Here is an 18228-nt window from a genome sequence, read left to right on the forward strand (position 1 = left end):
AGGTGAGATGAGAGTAATCAGTAAAGGCGAGAGCTTTATACCACTCCTCCGCCCGTAGCCCAAAAGAACAATTTAAGAAGCAGATTAGATTCCAGTTTTTGACAATGGCTTACAGCATAAAATTCAGATCTGCCAACCCTTTCGATTTTGTCTTAAGTCTTATGAATATGATCCTTAAAATACAAACTTGTGGAATAAAAGCGAAATCTACAGAAAAATTATTGTTGCCATAAAATCCAAATAATTGGCTCACCTGTGTTTGATTTGGATCTGGGTTTCATATTAGATCTAGTGTAGTTAGTCAGGGAACCAGACTACCTCAGACACTTTTAACTGCACATATTTTTTCATGCAAAGAGTATGCGTGATCATACTGTTGATTATAGAATTTTTTTAAATGGCACCCAACAAGCAATGCATGTTGAAGACAAAAGGGAAAATAAGCCTCTTGAAAAGTGTTATTAATCAGCACGGAAGAATAATAAGGAATTTTCAGATTCTTGTGAATAAAAGCAGGAAGAGACACAATGATGTTTATTGGACATAACGTGTCAGTTTAAGTATGTCTTATGGCGGGAGATATGATTGCCATTGTCATGTGAAATGGAAAACAATTCCAAGAATTATGTGAAGTTGAGAGATAGCCCCAAGCTGTTGAGCTGCATAGGGTTTGGAACTGAGTTTCTGCAACTGTACTAGTGATAAAAGGTTTCTACATGTACTTCACAAACGTTTCAGTTGAGCATAATGTTTAAAGCAGTTGCATGTTTCAAATATTGAACGTTTAAATACGTTTTCCAGCTTTGCAATAGCAGTATATGATATTTTGTTACACCTTACTGAAAACTAGTTAAACTTGCAGAAAAAAAATAACTGCCTTACTGAGACAGTCTTGTTAGGGTTGGCAGGTCTAAAAATCACAATTCAAACTGACTTGGTACCAGTCAGAATGTGCATGAGTCTCAGCCTACCCAGACTGTATGGAGAATCTGTCCAGGTAAACTTGTGTGGATTGTTTAATCTAGCAGATGCATTTTGATCCCATTTGTTGAGCAGTTGTTGATGTTATTGATTTTATAATGTTGCAAGTAGTTGTTGACATTGTCAATATTATGATGTCACATGACATCAAAAAATGAAATTTAGCTAATATACATATAAATTGATCTTGCAACATTCTTCCTGACTAGTATAATTTTGACTTCTTGAAACCTTGAAGGTGCTAATTGGTATGCTTCGTTTACCTTAGTCAAAGCTCAGAACCATTCAGCACCCAAAAATCTGGGACACGCCATTTTTTGTCTCCCCTCTTTTTTTTCTCTCCTAACCCTGGTTTGACTTTCCATTGCATAGCAGGTGAGCTTAATTATGTCCCCACTTTATTCCTCTATCTTTTGTCTTCCTGCAGGTGGCACCATCATTCTGGCAGACATGGAAAGAGTTTGAAATAAAACATGGGAATGAAGACACAGTCAGAGAAATGTTAAGGATAAAGAGAAGTGTGCAAGCTATGTATAACACACAGGTATGTAAATGTTTGCTCAAAAACTTTTTGTGTTTTCAGGTGAACGCATGTTAACAAAAAGTTAAACTATGACAACAGTCTGAGGAAATGATTTCCAGCTGATTCTTCTGGGAGTGGTAGTGACATCTCTGTTGAGATTTAACATATCAATAAATTATATTGTCCCCAGGATCTCTTTGTATTTCACCTACTGTGGTGTTCTTTATTTTCAGTGACATATCACTGAAGTGCTTGTGAATACTCAGTTTGACCCAATTCAAGCACCTGTATGATAACAAGTCCTTGTACATGTGAAACCCAAGAGCTTCATGATGAAGTAAAATAAAGCAACAGGATTTAAGATCACTTTGAATAACAGATGAGATGGTCTTAACGTGATTGAAGATATGAGCCAAAAAGATTGATCCTATGTCAGGCAGTTCACGCAAACTGTGGTTGGTGTAAAAGAGGGGTAGGGTGGAGTTTAGCTGATTTGAGACAATAGAAATAAATAACCACATGCATACCTTCTGATACTGTGGGTTAGGCTGGCTGCGAATTTTATGATTAAAAGACATGGCTGAAATTGCAAGCAATCTAACTACCCACAGATAAAAGTCTTGTCATCTTCTCAGGTTATGGATGATTTTATTTTTATTTTTCAGGTCAACTTTATGTCTGCCCAAATTTTAGCTGCCTCTGTAGGAGCCAAGGGAGACAATCCAGGTTTGTAAAGTAGTTTGTCTAGGTCATGGAGTTTAATTCTTCAATTATGCAATCTACTTCCAGCACGTTTGTATTGGATTATGTTGATTAAGACACCTCGGTATAACCTCCATCTGTTTATAAGGGCATTGATAAATCCATTATTATTTGAGAATGATATACAGTATCTTTATGAGTAGGAGTGAGGCCATTGTATCCGAATCTGGAGCTGTAATGTATGTGACGTAGTGCCATTGTCACAATACACAATCACTGTCACTGTGCTGATAATGAAGAATAATGACTGTAATAGCTCTGTTGTTAAACAGGGTTCTAATGCATGTAACACAGTCCTATTGTCATAACACAAAATTCCTGCCTCTGTGCCGCCGATAATGAAAAGAAACAAATTTTAAGTTTTATCTTTATTTATTTAAAGTTAATTATCACATACTCTTTTGTTGAAACATACAAATAAGAGGTCTGTTCACATTGTTCTCACCCCCCACCCACCCACCCCCGCTTAAAAATTTAAAATACCTTGATTAAAAAGGACAGATGGGGGAACTCAAATCTGTTTGAAAATCCTGAAGCCAAGTACTAAAAATATAGATGTAGCAGTATCTATAGGTCCTCCAGTCTTTTCCACGTGTAAGTGAGGTGGCCTTTATGTAATAAATTTCCTCTTCTATACTTCAGATATTTATTAGCCCTTTTATTGTGTCCTGTGGGAACAAATGAAATCAACTTACTATGACCTGGTTTTGTTTAAAATGTAGATAAGTATTAATCCTTCAAGGTAACAGTTAAAACTGAAATTAACTGAATTAAGCTTTTGTTGTAAATTTATTCTACTCCATTAATTTTAATTGTAACTGCTTCCGTCTGTATGGTTTTTTTTATGTTCTTGTTTTCATTTTAGCAACCACAGAAAATGATGATATGAAGAAATTGGAAGAGAAGGCTCGACAGCTAGCAGAGGAATCTCTAAAAGACCAGCCAAAACCAGACAAAGGAATTCTGTTTGTTAGGTATGTCACTAATTATAATTCTTCCCTGATGAGAAAACTTCATTTCCTAGATTTCCTTTTGATATGCTAGGTTTTATCTAACCTGTTCATAATGTGGGGGCCCCAAGTGGCCGAGTGGTCTAAAGCGCTCACTATTAAGGATCATTGCCATCTCACCTGTGTCTGTGTGGGTTCGAGTCTCAGGTTTGGACAATGTGGGCATGTGAGAAAACATGCCAGAAGCTTCTCATGGGTCGATGGTTCTTTCCAGGGTTTTCCCGGGTTCTTCCTCCACCATTAATACTGGCTGCCATCGTGTGCTGAAAAATGGCATTAAACACTACAACAACAACAACACACATACATTGTTAGGGAGGTAAGTGCTAAAGATAGAGACTGACTTAAACAGTATGTTATTTCCCTTAATAAACATGCATAGTAAAGTGTAGAGCTTTTATCTTGACAAGAACTTGAATGAATATGGTTTCTAGCATTCTAGAACACTTATGCAAGTTATGCCCCCGTAATCTCATGTTCTTCTGACTTTTTTGATTAAGAATTGCTTTATTTCAGCCAAAGTTGGCATGTAGCTTTAAACAGATGAGATCTTAAACAAATCTTATTTCCAACATTCCAAATTAATATTTAGAAGAGTTGTGTCCCCTGATGACCCATTCTTAGTATACTTATGTTTAGAAATGTTGTATGTCAACCAAATTTAGCATGCTTGTTTAGATTAATGAGACATTGACCAAATTTAGCATGCTTGTTTAGATAGATGAGACATTGACCAAATTTAGCATGCATGTTTAGATTAATGAGACACTGACCAAATTTAGCATGCATGTTTAGATTGATGAGACACTGACCAAATTGAGCATGCATGTTTAGATTGATGAGACACTGACCAAATTTAGCATGCTTGTTTAGATTGATGAGACACTGACCAAATTTAGCATGCATGTTTAGATTGATGAGACACTGACCAAATTGAGCATGCATGTTTAGATTGACGAAACATTGACCAAATTTAGCATGCTTGTTTAGATTGACGAAACATTGACCAAATTGAGCATGCGTGTTTAGATTGACGAAACATTGACCAAATTGAGCATGCATGTTTAGATTAATGAGACACTGACCAAATTTAGCATGCATGTTTAGATTGATGAGACACTGACCAAATTGAGCATGCATGTTTAGATTGATGAGACACTGACCAAATTTAGCATGCTTGTTTAGATTAATGAGACACTGACCAAATTTAGCATGCATGTTTAGATTGATGAAACATTGACCAAATTTGCCATGCATGATTAGATTGTTGAGACACTGACCAAATTTTGCATGCATGTTTAGATAGATGAGACATTGACTAAATTTGGCATGCATGTTTAGATTGATGAGACAAGACTGAATGAATTTAGCTTGCTTGTTTAGATTGTTGAGACACTGACCAAATTTAGCATACATGTTTAGATTGTTGAGACACTGACCAAATTTAGCATGCATGTTTAGATTGATGAGACATTGACCAAATTTGGCATGCATGTTTTGATTGAGGAGACAAGACTGAATAAATTTAGCATGCATGTTTAGATTGTTGAGACACTGACCAAATTTAGGATGCATGTTTTGATTGATGAGACATTTGCCAAATTTAGCATGCATACTTAGATTCATGAGAATTGACCAAATTTAGCATGCATGTTTAGATTGATGAGACATTTGCCAAATTTAGCATGCATACTTAGATTCATGAGAATTGACCAAATTTAGCATGCATGTTTAGATTGATGAGACACTGACCAGATTTTTAGCATGCATGTTTAGATTGATGAGACACTGACCAAATTGAGCATGCATGTTTAGATTGATGAGACACTGACCAAATTTAGCATTCTTGTTTAGATTAATGAGACACTGACCAAATTTAACATGCATGTTTAGATTGTTGAGACAAGACTGAATAAATTTAACATGCATGTTTAGATTGATGAGAAAAGACTGAATAAATTTAGCATGCTTGTTTAGATTAATGAGACACTGACCAAATTTAGCATGCATGTTTAGATTGTTGAGACACTGACCAAATTTAGCATGCATGTTTAGATTGTTGAGACATTGACCAAATTTAACATGCATGTTTTGATTGATGAGACAAGACTGAATAAATTTAGCATGCATTTTTAGATTGATGAGAAAAGACTGAATAAATTAGCATGCTTGTTAGATTAATGAGACACTGACTAAATTTAGCATGCATGTTTAGATTGTTGAGATATTGACCAAATTTAGCATGCATGTTTAGATTGTTGAGAAATTGACCAAATTTAGCATGCATGTTTTGATTGTTGAGATATTGACCAAATTTAACATGCATGTTTAGATTGTTGAGACATTGACCAAATTTAGCATGCATGTTTAGATTGTTGGGACATTGACCAAGTTTAGTACTGTTGTTTAGATTAATGAGACATTGACCAAATTTGCATGCATGTTTAGATAGATAAGACATTGACCAAATTTAGCATGCATGTTTTGATTTGATTGATGAGACACTGACCAAATTTAGCATGCTTGTTTAGATCGATGAGACAAAACTGACCAAATTTAGCAGTCATGTTTAGATTGATGAGACATTTACCAAATTTAGCATACATGTTTAGGTTGATGAGACAAAACTGACTAAATTTAGCATGCATGTTTTGATTGATGAAACACTGGTCAGGTTTAGCATGGATGTTTTGATTAAAGAGATATTGATAAAGTTGGATAAAGCATTCTACCTCATTATTTAAAAGATTCACATCTCCAGATTGTTCATTCTCTTAAGTTTGATTTCCCATCACAAAATACTGTTTAAGGCCCTGTCAAGTAAATTGTAGAGATTGGATTCCTGTGTCATGCATCTTCACTAATAACCAAAGCTAAGGCCCTGTCAAGTAAATTGTAGAGATTGGAGTCCTGTGTCATGCATCTTCACTAATAACCAAAGCTAAGGCCCTGTCAAGTAAATTGTAGAGATTGGAGTCCTGTGTCATGCATCTTCACTAATAACCGAAGCCAAGGCCCTGTCAAGCAAATTATAGAGTGATGAGTTGTTTGCCACAACACTGGCCCTGTCAAGCAAATTGTAGAGGGATGAGTTGTTTGTCATGACACTTCACTAATAACTAATCAAGGCTCTGTCAAGCAAATTGTTTAGATTGGAGGCCTTTGTCATGCACCTTCAGTTGTATTTTTTCATCTTAAGATAGCATAATAACTGCAGTTATCAGTTATGTCAGCTGTGATGTACCGATTCTCTACTGTAAACAGTATATCTGATTGTGGGAGATTAAACAGTTGAAGATAATAATCACTAGCCTCAGAAATAAAATTATGTTGGGCAAACAAATGTTTCAAATTAAAAAACAAAAAGTCTTTATGGTCCACATTCCAAGTTGTATATCCTATTTGTTTATCAGACTAAACATTCTGTCTGGAAACATATGTCTGTGTCATCATGGAATAATTGATATCAGGAAACAGTGACAGATATATTAACAGATAGTCCAAGTAATTTCATAATTTATGGTCTAACTCTGAAAAAGGTCAAGAAAGTTTTGGGCATATAGTCAGTCTCGATGTCAACTTGTAACTTGTCCATCTTCTGGTGAAAGTATTGTAAAAGAAATTTCTGTCCTGCTTTTTGAGCATATAGCCTTCTCATTTTGCACAGAGGTTCAGAAATAGACATCAGCAATGATACTTCACCCAAAAGATTTCAGTTACACCAGGATGGGAGTGGTGGAATTTGAAACTATAATGCTAACCACCAACCCTCTGCAACCCAGAGAAACACTACATTAACTAATCTCGGCTTGACTGGGTAGAATTTGAAACCTTGTTCCACTGATTGTCAGTCAGATATACTAAACACTAAAAAAGTGCAGCCTCCACCAAAACAATTTTTTTTAAAGAGTGATTGATGTATATTTTAAAAGCTGAAAAGAAAACATTTTATTCCTTTGGAGGAATCAACAAGTAACGTAACTATTGGATCCATTTACAGGAGCAATGCAACAGATGAGGAACTTGGAGAGTTGACCAAGACCAATAATCCAGATGAAATCAACATCGATGAGGACTTCTCCAGCGATGAGGATGAAAATGTGGAAGGTATGATTCCTGATTGTCTGAGGAAACTCATACTCCAGGAATTTTGTTGTATTGGTAATAGTTCACTGACCAGTATGATTACTAACAGACCACTGACCAGTATGATCACTAATAGACCACTGACCAGTATGATTGCTAATAGACCACTGACCAGTATGACTACTCACAGACCACTGACCAGTATGATTGCTAGATTGGTGCAGGTTATTATGTTGTTGCAACTACATTGTCACAACTTTCAGAACTTAAGTCCAGCATCTTGGTGTTTATGACCATTCAGAAAATAGTTTAAATATTTCATATCTGATTTTCATGAAATATACATTATATACTATGGTCTGCTAGTATTACTGTCCGGACTGTTGTTTGCAGAGACTGAAGTAAGTATTTTGGAGGTAAAGAATACTTTTTTCTCTGCAGCTTCTCAATTGCAGTATAGAGCCTTCTCTTTCCTGATCAGTCCCAGCAAAGGGCCTTCTCTTTCCTGCTCAGTTCCAGCATAGGGCCTTCTCTTTCCTATTCAGTCCCAGAAGAGCTTTCTCTTGTCTGCTCAGTTCCAGTTTAGGTCCTTTTCTTTCCTGCTCAGTTCCAGCATAGGGCCTTCTCTTTCCTGCTCAGTTCCAGCATAGGACCTTCTCTTTCCTGATCAGTCCAGGCATATGGCTTTATCTTTCTTGTTCAGTACTAGCATAGGGCCTTATAATTCCTGCTTAGTTCCAACATAGGGCCTTCTCTTTCCTGCTCAGTTCCAACATAGGGCCTTCTCTTTCCTGCTCAGTTCCAACATAGGGCCTTCTCTTTCCTGCTCAGTTCCAACATGGGGCCTTCTCTTTCCTGCTCAGTTCCACCATAGGGCCTTCTCTTTCCTGCTCAGTTCCAACATAGGGCATTCTCTTTCCTGCTCAGTTCCAACATAGGGCATTCTCTTTCCAGTAACCTCAAACACTTAAACAACCAAAATCTTGAACATAAATTTTACACCTGGAGCACTTCTGCTTTAATTTTGATGACTTTTATTTTGAGTATTCATATTTTTCTCAGAAATTCAAACTCACTGAAACTGGAGGAAACTCAAATTGGTATATATTGGACTACACTATTTTAGCAGGCATGTTAAATAAGAATGATTAGCACTGCTGATTCGGGGCCCTGAGTGGCCGAGTGGTCTAAAGCGCTTTCTGTTACGGATCACTGCCATCTCACCTCTGTCTGCGTAGGTTCGAGTCTTGGATTTGGCCATTGTGGGTATGTGAGAAAGCTTGCCAGTAGCTTCTCGAGGGTCGGTAGTTCTTTCCGGGGATTTCCCGGGTTCTTCCTCCACCATTAATACTGGCCGCCATGTATAGCCTATCGAGTGCTGAAAAATGGCATTAAACCCTACAACAACAACAACAACAACAAGCACTGCTGATTCAAGCTTGATGAATTAGTAACAGACATCATTACTTGTGGTCCATTTCCGTGTATTAAGTGTAGGGCTAATACATGTCCAGCAGCAAATGTGACTGATAGTTTGAGAACCTGTGATTTAATAGCATACAGAACATTCATTATTTTCTTATTACAGAGCTGGAAGTACCCCAACAGACTGTGCCCTCGGAAGTTTTTGGTGGACTGGTTCCTGATGACGATTAGCACCATTCACATGAGTGGAAATATTGTTTAAATGTGTGAGATAATGATTCAGACTGCTGAAACTCAAATATAATTTTTTTAAATAAATTTATTGTTCATGGCAATGAAAATTGTAATTGCTGTGGACAGAAATTAAGATTTTGTCTAAGAATTGTCAGAGGATCTGTTTTAAATTCTGTCAGCAATTTTGTGTGAACAGGAATAAAATTGATATGATCAAATGTATCTTTGTCATATTTTTTCCACTTGATCTAACCTTTGTTTTCCTTTATGTTTAAAGCTAAATTCTGCTTTATTTACTATACATCCAAAAAGGTTGTCAGTAATTTACTATACATCCATAAAGGTTGTCAGCAGTTTACTATACATCCAAAAAGGTTGTCAGCAATTTACTATACATCCAAAAAGGTTGTCAGCAATTTACTATACATCCAAAAGGTTGTCAGCAATTTACTATACATCCAAAAAGGTTGTCAGCAATTTACTATACATTCAAAAAGTTTGTCAGCAATTTACTATACATCCAAAAAGATTGTCAACAATTTACTATACATCCAAAAAGGTTGTCAGCAATTTACTATACATCCAAAAAGGTTGTCACCAATTTACTATACATCCAAAAAGGTTGTCAGCAATTTACTATACATCCAAAAAGATTGTCAACAATTTACTATACATCCAAAAAGGTTGTCAGCAATTTACTATACATACAAAAAGGTTGTCAGCAATTTACTATACATACAAAAAGGTTGTCAGCAATTTACTGCTTATCAAGGATACACAGATACTCATGACAGAAATAAATCGGCTGAACTTTCAAATAGAGATTACTGCTGCCCAAGATTAAACAGCTCAGAAAGAAAAGCTCATATGTGTTGAACACTAATACACTCGGACTTTGTATAACTAAAGCATAATCACTCAAACTCAAGATCACTTTCAGCTTCTGAATCTGTACTTTCAGTTTTTAGCATCATGAAAATCTTCCATTTAGTAATGTCTGGACTTTTGAAGCATTGTGGTTCACAACTTTCATTTATAAAATTGTACAGGATCTGTTACCTTCTTTGATATTTGGATTTTGGCCTATAGTGGGTTGCTAACAGATTGGGGAACTTTGCTTATTTAATAGCATTCTGCCCCTTTTTTTGGTCTAATCTGTATTCCAGAAAAGTAATGTATGGAAATTTATGCTTAATTTGGTATTCATATAGGTATGAACTTAAGGCCAGGATACTTTGAGTTCACAGAATTCATATTAAAATTATAAGAAAATTCTTATTGCATCTATGGTCCCAGATATGTTTTCCTGGAATTCCCAGCCATTAATAAATATTAATGTATCATGGACAGATGTGGAAAGAGTTATGTTTTTTTTTTTTAACAACTAAGCCCATTCTGTCATATTAGCAAAAAAACACATTCAAAGAAAATATTTTGAACATTTTACACTTATGCATACAGTCATACATCAATTTGTGTTTAAAGAAATCTATTACGAGGTTAAGGTTAGATTTCTTTATTTAAGCTCTGTTTACACAGACTTTGACAATGTCAATCAAGTAAGCTCAAAGACATTGTACATTTCTCTGACAAATGTCTTACCTGATCACATTTGGAAATAATCTCAGATCCATCCCACCAAGAAAGACGTAGAATTTTTCTACCTACTATGTATCGTATTGGAACTGATACCTGCCCTTGTCACTGCTAGGTGGCCACTCGTGTTATTTAAGCTTTCACTACAACACTGTTAACTTCCCATTGTCTCACGATATCCGCCAGAATCAATCTTGAATTCTACTTGTCTGCTTCTTGAGTCGGGATAGTATTGATAATCAAGTTCACTGCAAGACATCAGTAAGTTTGTTTCTGTTGTTTTATTTATAATTTTGCGCATTATTCAGAATGTGTCAACTTTGTCTCTCACAAAGTAGTCACACTTGGTAGTGTTGATACTGACTGTTTCATATATTTATCTTGTGGACACTGCTTTGATTTATAGTTTTGTTTCAGGTGTGGTTTATAATAAACTCTACACTTTCTGGTTGTCATTTCTAGTTATTTAGGCATTACCATTTTCTTTTCATCAGCAGCAGCTGATGTTTCTCATTCGTTTTTATGAAACCAATTTTGCTGTTTGTGCGTGGTGGTACCAAAGGTTTCAGATACAGCTGAGTACACCAAGTCTCTCAATGATGTCCAGTTTTCCTTGACATTCTCGAATATTGCATCAGTTGTTTCTAATTGGCTGCACATTTCTTTGATAAATGGCGCTTCACTTTCTTCTGTTTCAATTTTTAGACATTTTTGGCTATTAGTCATCTGCTAGGCCAATCTGGATTTCGATCTTGGAGACTATGGACCTGTGATCAGTCCAGCATCATGCATTTCCCCTGGCAATCGTCACTCGGACATCCTGCCTCTTCCTTCTCCTGATGATATTGCAGTCAGTGAGATGCAAGTGTTTGATGCATCCAAGATGCAAGTTCTTGATGCATCCAAGATGCAAGTGCTTGATGCATCCAAGATGCAAGTTCTTGATGCATCCAAGATGCAAGTTCTTGATGCATCCAAGATGCAAGTGCTTGATGCATCCTTATTGTAGTTTGGCAATAGGAAGGCCTTTTCAGTGATTGGGAGATCTTGTTCAGCGCATTTCCACAGCAGGAAGGGTCTGTTGTTGTTGCCCTAGCCAAGGTCATTTTTTTTCCTATGACACCTGACCATGTACTGCAATCAAGCACTAAATTCACCGAGGTTTAATGAGCTTATCTGCCTTTAGTACTTATGTGATAAGAGACTCCACGTCTTCATAAAATTTGCCTTTGATCACTTGGTGGGTCATGGTGGGTGCTAATGGTAATGATAGCTGCACTTTCCCCAGACAGTGGGAGTTTCATTTGTATTAGTCTGTCATTCACGTCCTTTCCAAGGTCTGTGATCATGATGACCTACCACTAGCTCCATGTAACTCTTTTTTAGTTCAGTCTCTCCAGAACACGTATCTGGCTACTATGTGGATGAGCTGTCTTTCGTCAGCCAGGCTATGTTCCATTATGGCTGCTATCTGGATGTTGAATCTCAACAGCTCTCTACCAACTCATGTTGCTCTTCTCTCTAGTCTATGTGCTTACCTACTGAAAACTGCCTTCCTAGTTGTGTGGAGGGGAAGGGGGATGATGGGCCATCTACTACTAAAAGCAAAACTTGTTCTGAAGCAAAGCATACGGGCTGTGAAAACAGAATGGAAACAGATAAGAGCTGAAATTCAAGAAAATGTTGCCAATTTACCTAACAAAAGGTCAACACCCAACATGACTTGAAACCTAACTTTAGATTTGAAATCATTCTGGAAATATATCAACCCCACCCACCCCAAAAAACAAACAAAAGACCAAGGGAAATTCACCACTGAAGACGGATAACCAAGTAGAAACAAAATCACTGAACACACAAAACTGGTGTTTGTTGCACTTAAGTGAGATGGCTTCACAATGTATATTTTCCAAAGTATCAGCAATGAATAATATAGTTGCAATGCATTTAGGAGTTCAAAATTTGCTATATGATCCTTATTATGTACAGCCACAAATACATTAAAAAAAAACTATCTTACTAGTGTTTACACGCCTCTTCTGAGATAGTACCAGGGTTTACACACACCTTCAGAGATAGTACCAGTGTTCACACGCCTCTTCTGAGATAGTACCAGTATTTACACACCTCTTCTGAGATAGTACCAGTGTTTATACACCTCTTTCAACAATCTTTGGACATTTGCAACATCCAGAGGGATTAGCCTCTAGCAAATGTCCACTATCAAAAAATGTTGACTGTGCAATGGCCAGTAATTTCCCCCCAATCTCACACACCAGTGCAAAGTGCTTGGGTATATTTTCAGTTACTTTAGCATTTGGATAACTTTTTTATCATATCATATAAGCAGCATGCCTTCCAGAAATTTCACAGCTGCAAAATATAATTGTGTTGCATTGTTGATGACTGGGACAAACATGTTAACAAACGTGACAAGGGAGACAATTTTTTTTATTTTTTTTTTGGCAATAGACTTCATGAAGCTTTTGACAATGTCCCTCATGAACTGTTAAAGAATTAACTATTTAATTTTGGAATTGCAGGGAAAACTATCTGGATAGTCTTTCATGTTACCGAGAACAATATATGGTGGTAAATGGTTCCAAATCTGATTGGTTCAAAGTAGCTCATGGAATACCTCAAGGCAGTATACTTGGACCAGCGTTCTTTTCCTTGTACATCGATGATGTCATGATTGAAACTGACTCGGGCATTTGCCTCTTTGCAGATGGCTGTGTATGTTACAGCTCAATCAAAACAGAGTGAGATACTAAAATATTCAAACATGACAATGTTACGATTGAATTTTTATGGATTTCATAAAAACACAAATCTGTATTGTTATAATTCCATTTTTTTTAAAAATTTTAATAAAGACAGTGATTGTTGGTTATGTGCCTTTTACATTGGACAATTATGTTTTAGAGTTTCTTCATATATACTACGCTATGGACCTATGTAACATTATGCAGTACAAATACTATACCAAGGGACCTCCATATGGTAGCAAATTCCTAGTTATCTACGTCAAGTATATACAAAATAGATGGTAGGAAGGTCATGCACCCTGTAGTCAGGCGGCGTGAGCAACATCTGACGGGCAAAATATTTTTGGAAACTGAACGCATTATAAAACAAATCTTGTAATTGTTGGTGATGACGAAAAACTTTTCTCTTACTCCAGAGCGCAGGGTTGCGACGATGGACCCTAGCCGAAAGTTTTATTTTTTTATTTTTATGGAGCAAAGGTGTACATTAGATTCCTACGAACTATATATAAACAGAAAGCGCTTGTGACCTTGTGTAAAATTTGATTTGTCTCAGAACTTCAGAATTCCGACTTGCTCATGCAGGCAATAAAAATATATATCATTACAGTTTAAAGACTTTTAAACATTGTGCTCGATTCAGTTTTCTCTCGAAATATTTTGCATTCTTTTTTTATTATATAATATTACATATTAAATATAGTGTTTAAACTTTATCAAAAATCTGTGTATTTGTAATCTTAGTACTAACAGATTGTGAAAAAGATTTGCTAACAACTTAAGGCTCAATAATGTTAAAGAAATAAAATACCTTTAACCTACAGAACATAAAAGTTCGGAATTTATGGACAAATATTCCATAATTCATTTTACTGCAAACAATTTTGGTATTAGTTAAAAATATTGAATTCTTACGCATTTTTGTTCTCTTTAATTCATTCGATGTTTAATGATTTACATTATATTCTAAAATACAGAAATTCCAGAATTGTATGACGTTGACAAACTTTGAAAAAATGTAATGTATATATTTTTTTATCTAAAATATATTACTTGATGTGTGTGTGTGTGTGTGTGTGTGTGTGTGTGTGTGTGTGTGTGTGATTTTTCTATATTGAGTGTTGTTTGATTTAAATTATTAAAAGGTTGCTACGTCACAAAACGTCAGAGTTATGACTGACTTCCTCTTGCAGTTTCAATCCAGTATTCCTTCGCACACAAGCGGTGAAAAATAATATCATCGCCAGGTGACACCTCCACGAAAGGAGTCTCTCTCTCTCTCAGAATTGTCATACCAATAAAATGGGGTATTATTGAAAAGAACTTACCTGTAATAATTGCACAATAATCCAGTGACAGTAGTTTGAATCTCTTTCATAATAACATTAATAAACAATAACATCGGGAGACGAAATTGGGGCAAGCGATTCCAACCACCATCACCAAAAATGCAGCATAAAGAAAATGACAGTGCATGGTTTGGATGGGGTCACTTAAGATAAGCGTTTGATCTTATTAAGAAATGAGTTTCTTTTGCACGAGATTTTGCAGTCTTATAAAATAAATAATTACATTTTTTTTATTTCTCGTGTTTTCAACCCTGCAATTACAAATAAAATAAATTTAATACAGATATACTTGACAATACGGTCATCAGTATATTACGTTTCGCACGTATATATCAATCCATTTGCCAGAATATTTAAGAAGTAATTTCTCTTATATTTATTATTTATCCAAAAGAAAATCTAAACACAAGGGTGCAAATGATAGGTGTAAAGCCAACATTGTTGTAGGGCACAGTTTTTTGAGCAGATAGGCAGACCGGCTCATGGACAGAATGGTAACAGTCTATCACATATATTTCAGAGAGAAATATACCGAGTACATAAAAACAGATATATCAAACATGTATCACATCATATAAATCTAGGTACCTTATCATATGGGACAAGGGTCATGCTTTTCCTTTAAACAGGATCATCACTCTTTCATATGGGATGCAAAGAAATTAATAATTATCATAGATCTAAATACATTTGGTATACGAGTACTCTTACAACGTACGGCGTGAATACTGAAAGAGTGATCAACTATATAAAACAAAAATAAAACAAACTTGAAGAAACAAAAACCACCACACCCACCATCACCCACAAAAAAACAAAGGCGTTTCCCCCGCAACCACTCTTGTACTGCGCAAATACTTAACGCACATGTCAGCATCACCAAGCAATTAAATAACATGTAAAATATCAATATTTACATTCTATCTTATTCTTTAAGTGAAACTTCTCCATAAGTTACTACCACGTGAAGATCAATATTACCAAAACAATATCCCCAATGATTGCTCCGGTGGCATAAGTGGTTAGAGCGTCCAAATGGAATGCAGGAGGTCGCGAGTTCGAACTCCGGCTGTGTCATACGAAAGACACAAAAAATGGTACCAGTTGTTGCCTCGCTTGGCGCTGAGCACAATGAGGTTAGTGTTAGGACTGGTCGGCCTGGTGTCAGGATAATGTGATGTCTGTGGGTATGATGCCCGAATGCTAGACATCACTATAAACTGCCACAGTGCAGACATGGTAGCGATATGATTGGAAAATTGTTACGTTAAAAATCAAAATCACACACACACACACACACACACACACACACACGTAGCAGCAGAGAGGGTGAACAGACCATAGAATTCCGACAAAACAAATAAAACAAACAAATAAAATCATCTCGTAGAAAGGTCAAGATTTTTACAAATGAACTTTTCCTTGAGATGTTTTATTTCTGTAATGACCGATTGTACTAATAAAACCTCAGTTCGAAATAGTAGCTGAAAAAATAAAGTACTCTACGTGTTTATTTATTTTTGTTTATTTTTTTGACGACCAACGTTGGTAGGTACCCTCTCTGCTGATATTAATTTACCACCATACCAAGTTTGATGAATATTTTTCAACGCGTTCTCGCTGTCGTTTTTCCTCATCTGTTTCATCTTTATTTGTTTCATCTTTATTTGTTCTATGTTTCAAGTAATATTCAAGTTCTGATGGTGGTTTTTCTATTTTTGGATTTATGTTCTTTCTGTGTTTATAATATATCATCAAACTTCTGTATCGATCTCCACTGCAATTTTTGCAAATCTGATATAATCCTCTAACGCCCTTGTTACATCCAACACAACTTCGTGGACCAGCATGAAGGTTTTTCTTTATAAGATAATTATGTTTCTTGCAATATTCTCCACGGCATTTTTTATTACAATTGTTAGTGGTTCCTTGACGTAACCACGCAAAGTTGTTCATTATATTAATGATATCTGTTTAATTTAATTTAATTTTGTCATCACCCCTGTTACCCAAATATTTTATCAAGACCCACACGATATCTTGTTCTTGGATCATGTAAATTTATTGTTATAAATCCATGTGGAGTAGCTTGCGCTCGTGAGAAGAAATTTTTGAATTTAATTATATCCATGTCACCGCTGCACCAAGTTTGATGAATATTTCTAAGTGTGTGTGTGTCTACGCCATTAAACACAACTAAAATGTTGCAGTTGTCTCTGATCACTTTCGGAATTTGTGTATATCGTTGAGTAACATAGATCACGTCTGTATTTTTATGTCTACCTCGGGAAAATATTCTGGCTGGATTTGATTGTTTATCTAGCATCACATCGTCGTATGCAACTAAATTATTAATAAATCCGTCTATGGAATCTACGGATGGTGCTTCATTAATATCGGTTATAAACTCTATAACATCATTATCCTCATCCAGTAATCGCGCGTTTTCATTGAAATCTTTAAGTACATCATAACATCGCTGATCATCAGCGGATGGTGCTACTAAATACAATTTATCCCATTTCAACCATCTCATTATCAGATTAAGTAATAATTGCGTCTTACCCGATCCAGATGGTCCTATGATAATCATTCTGATGGAGTTCGGTAGCGCAGGATGATGCTTAACTGGCTCTCGCTGCCGAGTTGCTGAGAAATCAATTATATCCATATATTTTATAACATGAATCTATATTGTTTACGCTGTAAAGTTAAAACTCCAACCACTGATTTAGCTACGGTTATAACAAAAAATAAAAAAATAGCGTACGGTGGAAAATGTTCTGTATGCGGTAGAAAGAAATTTTCGTTTTTACCTAATAAGCGCGGTGGTGATATTGCTAATTTGATGTCAAAGTTTCCAGGTACTCCATGGGCTAAATACAGTGGAGAAAAACATCTACCGGGATATAAAATTATTGCGGTCCTGGTACCAGACTTGATATCAGGCTCGATAATCAGGATCAACCAAAACCAGGCGAGGAACCAATAAATGCTATTGATCGAGCTTGTCATGTTCATGATGTAGCTTATAAAAGTCAAAATCTACAAGATAGGCATATTGCAGATGTGAAATTAATTCATGCATTAAATTCTATAAAAAATAAAAATATTAGAGAATCATTAGCTAATTGGTTAGTAAAGATCCTCGATGAGAGGTAAATTAGCGCTTGGGGCTGGTAATTAATAATGGAATTAATTTATTATTGACCAAGAGGATACTGGAGAGGCAAAGCAGCAATTGGTAAACTCGCTGATGCAGCAGCGGTTAAACATTCTACTGCTAAAGCGTGGTTGTCCAGGCAGGCAATATGGCAAATTTATCTACCACGTCCTAAACGAATTCAGTACGCGTATTTCGATGTCAGTGTTCCTAATGAAGTTCATCAAGCTGATATTCTGTTTTTACCGCATGATACTGTGCGTAGAAAAACATACAAATACGCGTTAACCGTAGTTGATGTTGCAAGTAGATATAAAGAAGCAGAGCCGCT

The 18228-nt window shown here is 36.0% G+C and overlaps 1 protein-coding gene across 1 annotated transcript in view; it reads left to right on the forward strand.

The window, feature by feature from the left end:
- The window catches only part of LOC149777748 (pre-mRNA-splicing factor SYF1-like), a 68795-nt gene extending 59556 nt beyond the window's left edge, over positions 1–9239 (forward strand). The window contains exons 20-24 of the mRNA XM_089938796.1: positions 1409–1525; positions 2170–2230; positions 3132–3240; positions 7277–7383; positions 8951–9239. Coding sequence (XP_089794922.1) covers positions 1409–1525; positions 2170–2230; positions 3132–3240; positions 7277–7383; positions 8951–9018 — 462 coding nt within the window. The 3' untranslated portion in view covers positions 9019–9239. The remainder of the gene's footprint in view (positions 1–1408; positions 1526–2169; positions 2231–3131; positions 3241–7276; positions 7384–8950) is intronic.
- The last annotated feature ends 8989 nt before the right edge of the window (positions 9240–18228 follow it).

Source organism: Sinohyriopsis cumingii, chromosome 17 (assembly GCF_028554795.1).
Source record: "Sinohyriopsis cumingii isolate HCF-2022 chromosome 17, ASM2855479v2, whole genome shotgun sequence".
NCBI lineage: Eukaryota > Metazoa > Mollusca > Bivalvia > Unionida > Unionidae > Sinohyriopsis > Sinohyriopsis cumingii.